Source organism: Carya illinoinensis, chromosome 5, assembly GCF_018687715.1.
Source record: "Carya illinoinensis cultivar Pawnee chromosome 5, C.illinoinensisPawnee_v1, whole genome shotgun sequence".
Lineage (NCBI taxonomy): Eukaryota > Viridiplantae > Streptophyta > Magnoliopsida > Fagales > Juglandaceae > Carya > Carya illinoinensis.
The window spans coordinates 38,916,170-38,928,804 of record NC_056756.1 but is presented as its reverse complement, the minus strand read 5'-3'; the positions used below and the strand labels follow the sequence as shown (position 1 = coordinate 38,928,804).

The 12,635-nt window shown below is 35.7% G+C and overlaps 1 protein-coding gene across 2 annotated transcripts; it reads right to left on the bottom strand.

Annotated features, from left to right (window-relative positions):
- Positions 1 to 255: 255 nt before the first annotated feature.
- LOC122311215 (two-component response regulator-like PRR95) lies at positions 256 to 4,897 on the bottom strand. 2 transcript variants are annotated; one of them, XM_043125668.1, is made up of 8 exons: positions 4,516 to 4,897; positions 3,360 to 3,521; positions 3,133 to 3,263; positions 2,870 to 3,025; positions 2,171 to 2,342; positions 1,774 to 2,089; positions 804 to 1,581; positions 256 to 715 (listed from the first exon to the last, which is right to left on the bottom strand). In XM_043125668.1, the coding sequence occupies exons 1-8, from the start codon at positions 4,787 to 4,789 to the stop codon at positions 593 to 595; spliced, it is 2,112 nt and encodes a 703-aa protein (XP_042981602.1). In that variant the 5' UTR covers positions 4,790 to 4,897; the 3' UTR covers positions 256 to 592. The 2 variants fall into 2 exon arrangements, with proteins under 2 accessions (XP_042981602.1, XP_042981601.1); XM_043125667.1 differs by having other exon boundaries at positions 1,774 to 2,095; positions 4,516 to 4,892.
- Between the last annotated feature and the right edge of the window lie 7,738 nt (positions 4,898 to 12,635).

Sequence of the window (12,635 nt, the reverse complement as noted above, 5' to 3'; positions counted from 1 at the left end):
TTGCATTGAGCTAACATTTAAGATCACCATATACGCGCAAACATAGAAAAGGAAAAGCGTGCTAACTTTTGTTTAGTGGGAACTTGTGCGTGCTGAACAACCATTCTTTAAGGGAACCTGTGCGTACCAACTTTGTTTAGTGGGAAGTATGCATTGCAAAGACTCAGGGATTGCGCCTAACAAATCTCCAATTTTGGATTGAATCCAGGTTTCCCTATTAACTTCTTCCTTGGCAATCCAAACGACTACAAGAGATGAAGAAGAAAATGAGTAACTATTACTTCTATACTGATTACGCTGTCAGGCTTTTGGGGAACAAATCTACATGTCAACAAATAAAGAAAGAATGACTAGACAGCCTCCTACAAAGGTATATAGAAATTACAACTCTACATTACAACAGATGCAGTTGATAATTTGAACTAACAACATCCAACAGGAATGAATATTAATATGGAATTGGAGTTGGAAAGCATCTTTGGACTACTACTAGTAGTATATTCTGTCACGCATTTTGCTTCCCTGACCTCAATAAAGGCCAAGGCAGAAATATACAAATAGTTTTGACTCTCAGAAGCTGAATGGCTATCTACTAAGCATCAAAGGATTCACCATCAGTTTCTAAGTGTGAGGGATCCATGTGCACTTGCCGAACAAACTGTCCTTTTACTCTTGGACGCTGCTCAGCAAGTTTTTTTCTGCTCTCATATCGAACCTGTTCAGTTATGTTGGGCATTAGCTTATGAGAAAATTGCTATTGGTTGGACATTGTAGCAGTCAAAATGACGACGATAATAACTTACCTTTTTCTCATAACACCTTTCTTTCCGCTTCAATCGAAACTTGGTTAGAGCTGCTTCCCTTTGTACAGACCGATGAGAACTTCCACTTAGAGCAAAAACACCTTCTTCGTTTTTGTTCTCTGAAGCAGCCCTGACAAAAGCAATGTGATCAGCATTGCTGTTACTCCCACAAGCACTTCCATAACCAATGCTATTATGATGACTTGCTCCCCCATTACCGAAACTACTACTTGCACTCTGATCAGTGGGTGGAGATATATGTCCTCGGTCCTCCAAGGAATCCAATTTGTTTTCCTGCTTGTGCATAGGCTGATTCGCAGCATCATTTCTATTTTGAGTATGTGAGTTATACTGCTGCTCAAAGTTTCTATTTTCAAGATTGTGCGGATAAAACATATTCATCCGAAAGGAGGGTTTCTGCTGGGAGAATAAACTTGGACTCGGCATTGGTGATGGACCAGACTGCGTACAAAATATTGGAGAAAATCCAGAGCCAAAGCCCGTGAATAGATTATTGCTTTGTACACCTTTCACTGGAACGGGCAACGGAAATACTCTCTGTTGAGAGCACGAGGTTGCAACTTCAGATTCTTTAGATTGACCAGTAGCCAGAGTGATAATACTTCTCTGTGTATTTCGTGTGATGCCAACAGTATCAGAACTACAACCAGTAACAATATTGGATAACATTTTCTCAGAATTTGATCCGTACTCTTTCTGATGATTAGAAGCATTAGCCACTGTTGTTTGTGGGGGTTGTAATGGCCTGTTAGTGTACCTACAGGAACCAAACGTTTGGTAAATAAAACCTAATGATCATACAAAGTGATCAGAAGAAAAATCGAGAAAACAAAATGATCATTTTGAAGCTTTGATCATTATATTTTAAAATATAGAAATATAGTTTCATGCAAAGCCCTAATTTAATAAATCAACTAAATTCTGAATTAAAAAGGAAACTAAAACTCACCGTGTAAAGGCTGAGGCATTAGAATGCCCAAGGGTACGCCTTTCTTCAGTATGTTCATTCCAAAAGCCAATGGGATGAGATCTTTTCAAAGAAAGATCTAATTGTGGTGAAGAGTCAAGCTCTCCTATGCCTTTGTCAGTACAATCTGGATAGTTGTGAAATGTTCCTATCAAGTCAGTGGTTTCTCTAGAAGAGTTGACAATGGCATAGTTATTGTCACAGGTCTCATTGCTGATATTATCATCCCTCCTTTGACTTTCAGGTTTTGCATCCTTGCCAAGAGTGGTTTTGTTATCCTCCTTGCAGGCGTCTACCACTGATCCTAGACATTTTCAGAATGTTAGTTGCTTCCCACTGGGCAGAGCATAAAAATGATGCCAAAGTGAAAGATATTTACCCCCAGCTTCAGTCTCATGCATTGGAAAATTATGACCCAAGTGGATGCATGCTTCATTATTTTGCGATATTATTTCACTTGGAAACAATTTTCCCCATCTCGGTTGTGAAAATTCCTTCATATTGTCCATGGGACCACCTTCAGTTTCCATCTCTGGCTTTGTACAAGAGCTCTGCAAGAGATGGCAAACATTCAGTCTCTGAAACTTCTCAAATCAGGCCTAAACCAAAAGATGTAAGCCTTTCTGACTTTGTCTTTAAATTTTGATCTTTCCTTTTCTTCTTCTTCTTATTAATAGAGTTTGGTTGCCAGGTAGGAATTGTGTTGTAACTAGCTAATGAGTGTCTCCATTAATTTCCATCGCCAATAAATTAATTCATTTCCTTTTGAAGACCATAAAAGAAATACCTAGTTAGGTAATAAATCCTGATCATTAGTTTCCCATGCAACATAATAGGCCGCTAATAGATATGCAAAGAAACACAATTATATACTCATCCCACCTAATTAAACTTTTTAAAAAGAAACATTAAAGAAAATATTTTTTATAGAGATTATGCACCAATCCAAGCACCAAGTAGTGACCTCCCACAGCTTTTCTGTTTTTTATTTTTTCCCCAGTAAGTTATTGAAGAATTACCTATCAAAAATTAAATTAAAAATGCGAAAGGAAATATAAACCGAACTAGAAACACTGACCTGAGAATCACTCCTTTTTTGGATTAGTTCATTATTTCTCTGTCCACGAGACATATGACCACTTGAACGGTTGCTAGCAGCATTGTTTTCAGAAGTGGCTTCTGCATTTTCTTGTCCAACACTTTCATCTTGGGGATCATTTTTGCCAACATTTGACTGGCAGATTAAAAGGAACAGATCAAGACATAGATTAGTGGCTCATAACCTTCAACACCAATAAAAAGCGAAGAAAAAATAAGGCAAAGTGTAAGCAATAGGCATACAGATTGTCGCCTCCAGACATGCTGCCACAAATTTCTCAGCTCATTTTTCCGAATAGGCTTAACAAGATAGTCAGCAGCACCTCTCAGCATGCATTTATAAACAGTGCTGACTGAATCCTGTGACGACATCACTGAAGAGTGACAAAAGATGCACTATTAGTTTTTTAAATTATCAGACTGTTATACCAAATCAGCAATGTCTAATGATCAAAACCTTGAAGTCATACTTATAACGGGGATGTTTTTGCAAATCTCATGCTCCATTATTAGAGTAAGAAGAGCAAATCCAGATATTGACGGTAAATCCACTTCTGTCAATATGAGGTCTATGTTATGGGCTCTTCTTTTCAGGATCTCCCATGCTTTTAAGCCATCAGGAACGGCAGCAACTGCTCAAACAGTTATACAAAACAAAAAACACTTTCAGTTCCTGGAGCAACAAGTCTACAAATTTTCAGGTTTTGAGTAAAACTAAATATTCAAAATTTCAAGCTTCACGCAAGCAACAACAGTGATATAAATGACCATTTACATGGCAATTGCATCCCTTGTTAGACTATCTTTCTGGAGATGCTGTGATCAAATCCACTAGAAGCTTTCACAATTGGGGTGAGACAAGGAGTCTTCAGGTAGTATCAGTCAAAATTCAAGTGGAACGCTAATCAACTGAACAAAATGGATAGATGACTACAGCTATAACATGTAGGAAGGACTGAGACGAGGACATGGATGGTTATAATCCATTTGGTAGCATTCGATATCTTCCTGTCGTAGTTGTTATGTGATATCACTGATATGTGGTTCATCCTCTTTTCTTTTCCTTAAATACTTAATCCCTGATTCTATTTGTTGTCTTAATTCGATTTTCTTTTCCCCTCCTAGATTGTAAAAAATTTATCCAGACAAACCCTAATAATAGTAGTAGACTCAAAAGACTGATGCTTCGGGAGAGGGAAAAAAAGATCTAGCCGGTAAATCAAGAAACTCAATTGATGAGACTTTTGGTTCGATATTCCACCTAATGACAGCCATAATCATTCCTATCGTCAGTGGTAAAGCAGCTCTCAACATAAAAGAGAAGAAAAAAACCATTTCAACCGAGACCCATTTCTTAATTTTGAGAATAAGACCAGCTAAGATTACAATAAACAAACCAACCTTAAAACCTTGGAAACAATTACATCAATGATCACTTCCTACCCCTGCCTAATCCCCCCAAACTTGGACCCCATATGGTTAAGTTTCTATATTATCCAAAGTGAGATGCTCAAAATTTTCAGACAAAAGCCGAAACCCAGTTCATGATTCCACAAACAAAGCTGAAAAATCCAAGAAAACCAGCAATTAACACACAAATAAATAAGAAGAGAGGCAAATACTGACCTCTGTAGCTACACTTTCTGAGAAGAGCGGCTATAATCTGCCTTGTGGAATCGTCAGCCTCAACCAGTAACACCCTCAGCATCATCCTAGGCAAGAACCTTTCCCACCGCACAACCCCACTCGAACTCCCACTTGTCCTCTTCTTATTCTTCTTCCTCTTCTCCATGCCAATCTCTGTCACACTCTTTTCCATCTCCTCCTCCTCCTCCTCCTTCTCTGTCCGACTCTCTACTCTAGCTTCCCGTTCCTCGCTGCTCAACACCACCTCACCCATCACGTCTCTCGCTCTCTATACCTGCGGGCGTGGGCGTAAACGCTTCGAGCAAAAGCTATTTGCTAAAAAAATCTCTTCCCATCCTAAAATTTCAGAAATCTGAAAATATCTGAAAGATATCTAATGGAGGGGATCGGACGGTGGAAACACGGAGTGCAGCTCGCCCACGCAGATCCAACGGTATATAATAATAACCGGAACAGCACAAATATCGGGTTTGGACACGTCAGCAGAGGCCATTGTTATCTGAGCCAGATCAAAAGGAAAAGAGCCAGTGGATTGTGTGGCTGTGGTTGGGTGGCGCATATTAAAAGGTCAACATTGGTTTGGGGGGATATTTCACGGGTCCCACCAACAACTCGTAGGTTGTCGGTCCCACACTCCCACTTGAAAGTTAATAAATATGGGTCCCACCCAGTAAGATATTTTTTGGGTAGCCTACGGTTGTAAACAATCCAACGTAGGCGACTCACTCATTTTTCTTTAATATATATAATATAATATAATAAAGAAAATACAAACGGAGCTTAGTTTATAGGTAAAATTCTCCTCATGCTCTTCACATATAATATATTATACTTTTTTATTTTTTTATTTATTTTTTATTAAATATGTGATATATAAATAAAAAATAAAAAATTTTAACCAATTTAAGAAAAATAAAATTAAAAAATTTTTAAAAAAAATAATGTTATGTGTAGAAATGATAAATAGTAAAAATCTTTATAGAATAATTAGCTCTATAAATTTCACTTGGATGGTATTAAATGTTGCGGATTTCACACTAAATAATATTATTTGAAAATATTTATATGTGATATAATTTAATTTGTAAGATTTATTATATAAAAAATTTTAATAAAAATATATTTTAACATTTATTATAATATAATTAATTTTTCAAATAAGAAAATTAAATTTAAATATCTTTTTTAGGCAAATATATATACATGATTTCTGTCAAACGCAAGAAGAAAGCATGACAGGTGGAGGGATTGTAGTGGAGGATTTTATATGTGGCTTTGAAGCTGTCGAACACGTTATCCACATTTTCGTGATGAGGTTGTCTGCCTACTCCCTAGGGTTTGTCGATAATTGGCATCACATCCCCTTGTTATTGAAATAATTGGCACAAATTGACTAATTTTTTTATTAGATAAATAGCCAATAACAAGATTCTCAATAATGTTTTTTATTAAACATATTATGTAAAAAAAAAAAAAAAAAAAAACTACCAATATTTGTTTGAATGAGACAATAAATTATAGAAATCATAATCATGATATGTAAATTTCGTATTCGAATGTTGGATTGATGATAATTTTCGAACTCTACTATCTTTCTAAAATCTTATTAATTTTGAGAAACAAATTTCAAAATACCTATAAAACCTTGACCAAGAAAAAAATACTAGATTTTTCTTAAAGGAGTTGGAAGAATCAATAGATTTTTTACAAGGGAGTTGGAAGCATATATATCTAGAGGTTGTCCCACATTAATTGCAGAATGAGCTGGTAGTCACTTTATAAATGTGAGAAAAAATTTTATCTCTTGAATTAACTTCTAAAGTTAAGAGAAGGTTAAAATCACTTAACACTAATATCAGAACTTAAGTTTACCAACAGTCTCAAGTTTAATAGTTTATAAGATAAACGGGTTGTCGTTACCTTCTTACCCAGGGCTTAATGTGTGAGAATGAGATTGTTGAAATTATCTTACATCAGTTGTGGAATGGATTGGTGGTAAGTTTATAAGTGTGAGGGAGAACATCACCTCTCGAACTAGCTTTCAAGCTAGAAAAATGCTCGAAACCACCAAACAATGCATTATTCAACCATTTAATATACGAGTAATGTTAGATACAATCATGAATTGTGTAAGTATCGCTTACTCATTTTAAAAAAGAGTAAGATTCATTATTATAAAAATTATTTTTTAATGTAAATCTTATAATTACTCACTTTTTTTTAAATAAAATTAATAATACTTACATACTTTATAATTATAAATATAATTTCTCTAAATTTATTAAGCTTTTAGAGGGTTGCATCTGTTGTACAGCAAGACCACTTGGATGAGATATGGTCTTTTAAGTACTTGCATGTGTTGCAGCTAAACTATAACCCATTTTGTTGTACTTGATTGCCACTGTCTTTCCTTAAAAGGAAATTTGACTCGACAACATTTCTTCATTAGATGCAATATTTGGCAGTCATGTGAGTTTTCTCTAATTCATGTTTATTAAAAGTTCATCTCATCTCATCTATACAATAAAATTAAAAATTGCATCGTATCTCAATTTATCATTATAACTTTTTTAAATCTCCATATAAAATATAATAAATAATTTAGCTTTTTTAAATTTCAATACAAAATTAATATTAAAAAATTATATTATAACAATATTTTATTCATTACTATTTAAAATATCTTATCTCATCTGTATAACCAAACGAGGCTTTATTCTTCTTTTGAATTTGTCTTCTCTAGTTAATTTGATTTAGTTTAAATGGTTTCTTGTATCAATTATTTAAATACAAAAACCACCACTTGTATGACTGGTGATAGAAAAATTGAGATAAAAAAATCATAATATAATATAATATTAATAATAAAATCTATATCATTCTATCAGTTTTATTTTTTAATATAAGTAATAATTTTATATGATATCAGAACAAAAAAAATCAGTTACAAGTACGTTTGCCAGCAGCCATACAAACACACACACACATATTATATATATATACTAATATATAAAGTGCGAATCGCTTATCTACAGTATTTTCATCTAACATTTTTATTTTCAATTTTGCCCTTAGTTTTATTTGACAATTACGGTGATTTACATTTTACTTTTATTCTACCGACAGTTATTTTGGTATTTCTCCATTCCCACCAACTGATTTAGCTTTTCCTGTTTTATTTTCAGTTTTGCCCCTTAATTTTATTGTCCAGTTTGTTGTCCTTGGTATCGTTTTGATTCCCCGACTTGATTTTAATGTCTTTTTACAGTTAAAGCTTATCACTTTGTCTGATAAAATGCAATCGGATTGAAATTTAAATGTCAATATTTCTTTCATTCCGTATCTTCTACTAGCTATTTTCTGTATTCTAACCTTTTAAAAAAAATATCCTGGACGAAGTTAATCATGAATTTCAGCAATTGTAGGTATGTTCTTGTTGTTTCTCTCAGTATTGTAAGGATGAATTGTATTGTATGAATGTTGTTACAGTATGTAATTAAATGATTTGCATATGCATATGTCGTGATTTCTTCTGATTTCTTCATATGTTCTGAGAACACAAAAAAAAAACACAATTAGAGTGAAAAAAGAAAACCCAGTTGTTCCGAAATTTTTGAAAAAAAAACTATCGGATTGAAAAAAATTGTTCTGTAAATGTGAAAAATAGAAATCTAATATACATCAATAGCAAAACAACAAGGAGAAATACACGCAAAAAATAAATGCAGACAAAATGCACCCAAGAAAAATACACAAACAAAATACAGCCAAACAGAGTGCCTCAATACACCAAAATAATACACAAAGGAAAAAAAATCTCACCTTGAGATGCCATCAAGAAAAAAAATGAGGGAGAGGGCATGTGAGGTAGAGGGAGCTCGGCGTGGGTTGGGGAAGGTGGGTATGGCCAAAGCGTGAATCTCACCTTGTGACGTTAATGCACGCAAAATAACACTACAATTATATATAGTTTGTGACACACGTCAAGTCGTCTTCTTTGTTCTATATTAATCAACCATTATGTGTGCCTAATATATATTTTAATTTACTTCAACAAAAGGACTTTCGAGAAAGATAAATATGAGTACTCCTTTTTGAAAAGTTGGATGATTGTTTTCGCACGGGAAGCAAAGCAAAGCAAACTTTCTTCACTTTCTCAACTCAGACTCTCATCCCTCTCTTCCCATTGTCGCCCCATAGCACCTGCCACAACCCTTCTCCATTTTTCTTCCTCCATTCTTCTCTTTTAGTCACCGTGGGTTCTTTCTCACCACGGCCACACCCACAACAGAATCACCGTCAGTTTAGTCACCATGGGTTCTCCCCCAACCCACGGCCACACCGTGGGTTCTAGCGAACAATCGTCCCTCTTCCTCTCTTTCTCTCAATGGGATTCAAGTGGATTTCTAAATTTTTTTTGTAGTTGTTGCAGTAACTGATCGTTGGGATCTGCCATGCTGCAAGCACGTCGAGGCCAAACGGTGTTGCCATGTGCTTGGGTTGCATTGTGATTGGGCCACCTCGGGGTATTGACCCCCACATGTAGCGAGAACGCCGACGCTAAACAATGTAAGCATCTAGTTGGGATGCATCGCAGTTGGGGTTTCTATTGTTTGTTGGGTATGTGTTTGTTTTCTCTATTGTTTGCCTCTAGGTTCTGTTTCTTTTGTTGGGTCGTGACCCTGTGGCCCCCTTGCCGCCACCATGTCGAGGTCACAGGGCATCACCATGTGGTTGGGTGCATCGTGGTTAGACAGCACGGCAATCGGTTTTGGATTTTTTCCCGATAGCCTCACCCATTTTGTCCGCAAATCTAACTACTCTCCCACTAAAAGTCTACTCTCCAATGTCACCATCTCTTTTGTCTCGATTCTCACCCGAAATCATGTGCATAATTTATCGTAAATCACGTTATTTTGTTCTATGCGGACCACATGATTAGAGAGATTTGCTTACAATTAATAGTATGATGTTAATATATTTGCTAATGATTTTATTGGGTTAGTGGGTGAGAGTCGCCGAAGTTGGTGGATTAATTATCTATTTATTTATTTATTTATTTATTATAGACAGGAGTGGGAGATTTGGTGATGACTTTGAAAGAAGAAGATTGGGCGTGGTTTTGGAGAGAGAGAGAGAGAGAGAGAGATGGGATTTCACCAACCATGTTGTAGGTTGTGTAGGCCCAGTGGGGTGAGTGGGTTAGTGGGTGAGAGTCGCCGGAGTGGGTGAGATTATGATAATATATATTATATAATATTTTATCTAAAATAGTAACGTAATGGGTGAGATGATAATAATAATAATATTTATGAGATTTCTAGCAAGACAGAGACATCCCATACATCTCGCAAGTCCAATGAAAGCAGGAGGGCTCTCTTCCCTCGCACGGATGGTCTCTCTCTTTACATCTCTTTCCTCTCATTTGTCCTCCAGATCTGCCATCGACGGCAGCTCGTAGTCATGCACGTGTACACCGGACCTGCTTTCATTGGACTTGCGAGATGTATGAGATGTCTCTGTCTTGCTAGAAATCTCATAGATATTATTATTATTATCATCTCACCCACTACGTTACTATTTTAGATAAAATATTATATAATATATATTATCATCATCTCACCCACTCTGGCGACTCTAACCCACTAACCCACCCACTCCACTGGGCCTACACAACCTACAACATGGTTAGTGAAACCCCATCTCTCTCTCTCTCTCTCTCTCTCTCTCTCTCTCTCTCTCTCTCTCTCTCTCTCTCTCTCTCTCTCTCTCCAAAACCATGCCCAATCTTCTTCTTTCAAAGTCATCACCAAATCTCCCACTCCTGTTTATAATAAATAAATAAATAAGTAGATAGTGAATCCACCAACTCCGACACTCTCACCCACTAACCCAATGAAATCATTAGCAAATATATTAACATCATATTATTAATTGTAAGCAAATCTCTCTAATCATGTGGCCCGCATAGAACAAAATAACGTGATTTATGATAAATTATGCACATGATTTTGGGTGAGAGTCGAGATAAAAGAGATAGTGACATTGGAGAGTGTGTAGACTTTTAGTGGGAGAGTAGTTAGATTTGGTGACAAAATGGGTGAGGCTGTCAGGAAAGAATCTAAAACTGATTGCCGTGCTGTCTAACCACGATGCACCCAACCACACGGTGATGCCGTGTGACCTCGACATGGTGGCGGCAAGGGGGCCACAGGGTCACGACCCAACAAAAGAAACAGAACCTAGAGACAAACAACAGAGAAAACAAACACATACCCAACAAACAACAAAAACCCCAACTGCGATGCATCCCAACTAGATGCTTACATTGTTTAGCGTCGGCGTTCTCGTTGCATGTGGGGGTCAATACCCCTAGGTGGGCCAATCACGATGCAACCCAAGCACATGGCAACACTGTTTGGCCTCGACGTGCTTGCAGCATGGCAAATCCCAACGGTCAGTTGCTGCAACAACTACAAAAAAAATTTAGAAATCCACTTGAATCCCATTGAGAGAAAGAGAGGGAGAGGGATGATTGTTCGCTAGAACCCACGGTGTGGCCATGGTTGGGGGAGAACTCATGGTGACTAAACTGACGGTGATTCTGTTGTGGGTGTGGCCGTGGTGAAAAAGAACCCACGGTGACTAAAAGAGAAGAAGGGAGGAAGAAAAATGGAGAAGGGTTGTGGTAGGTGCTATGGGGCGACAATGGGAAGAGAGGGATGAGAGTCTGAGTTGAGAAAGCAAAGAAAGTTTGCTTTGCTTCTCATGCTAAAACAATCATCCAACTTTTCAAAAAGGAGTACTCATATTTATCGTTCTCGAAAGTCCTTTTGTTGAAGTAAATTAAAATATATATTAAGCATACATAATGGTTGATTAATATAAAATAAAGAAGACGATTTGACGTGTGTCACAAACTATATATAATTATAATGTTATTTTGCGTGCACTAACATCACAACACCAATGAAAACCAATTCGTAGTCATTGATGGATAATTTTTTGATAATTAATACATGGAGATGGCTCGCTTCCAATACAATTCATGTGTGTCATATATTGCCAACATTTTTCTTAAGTGGGCTGCGGTCATATTTTGGCCAAAATACCGAAAAGGTAGGTGGGCACTTTTTTCTTCCCTGTGACCTGTCTAGTGGGAAAAGTAGAGAGAAAATTATGATATTTTAATAAAATAAAGAGTGGCTCTCCACCAACCCTACATATAATTTAAGAGTGACTCCTACATTTGAGTTGGTAATTCTATATATAATTATGGAATATGTGAGTATTATATAATTATTTTAAAAAAAGTAAAATTTATTATTAAAAAATAAATTTTTTTTAAGTAAATTGTGTACTTATTTATTTTTTAATATAATTGTGTGATGTTTGTATATTCATGCACGCATTATCGAGACCCAACTTTGATGAGTTTAGTATTTCTAATAAAATAATAATTTATAATCCTTAAATCAAAATCCTTGCTCTCGTGAACTCACATGATCAACTGTCTCGTTTTATTATATTATTGAATTAAAATTGTTTCTAGAAAACCAATTCATCGTCCAAATGTATTAATAGTAAATAACAATAAAATATTTAATATAAGAAATTAAGGTAAACTTATAAAACGAACTATGATAAAGCTAATTAACCTAATAATGCTCACTTAAAGCTAAGATTATTAAATTATGCCAACATCCGCCATAAGATAAATTGTCGAAATATAATATATTAGTACACGACTTTACTTGTACTTAGTAAAACTCTATTTGTATTAACCACAATAATATCAAACATTTGAATTGACCCACTAACCAAAAGTTTAGCTCCAAAATATTTTCAAGAACATGAGACTATTTTGGATTTATTGAGTCAACTCTATTTGTATTAACCACAGTAATATCAAACATTTGGATTGACCCACTAACCAAAGGTTTAGCTCCAAAACATTTTCAAGAACATGAGACTCTTATGTATTTATTGAGTCATTTTGTTATATTAAAGTAGTGGGAGTTCTATATACTTTGATTACGTGCATGTTCTAAAATATTTTTCAAAATTTCATATGCTATTTTGTTCACCGGCCGGCCTTT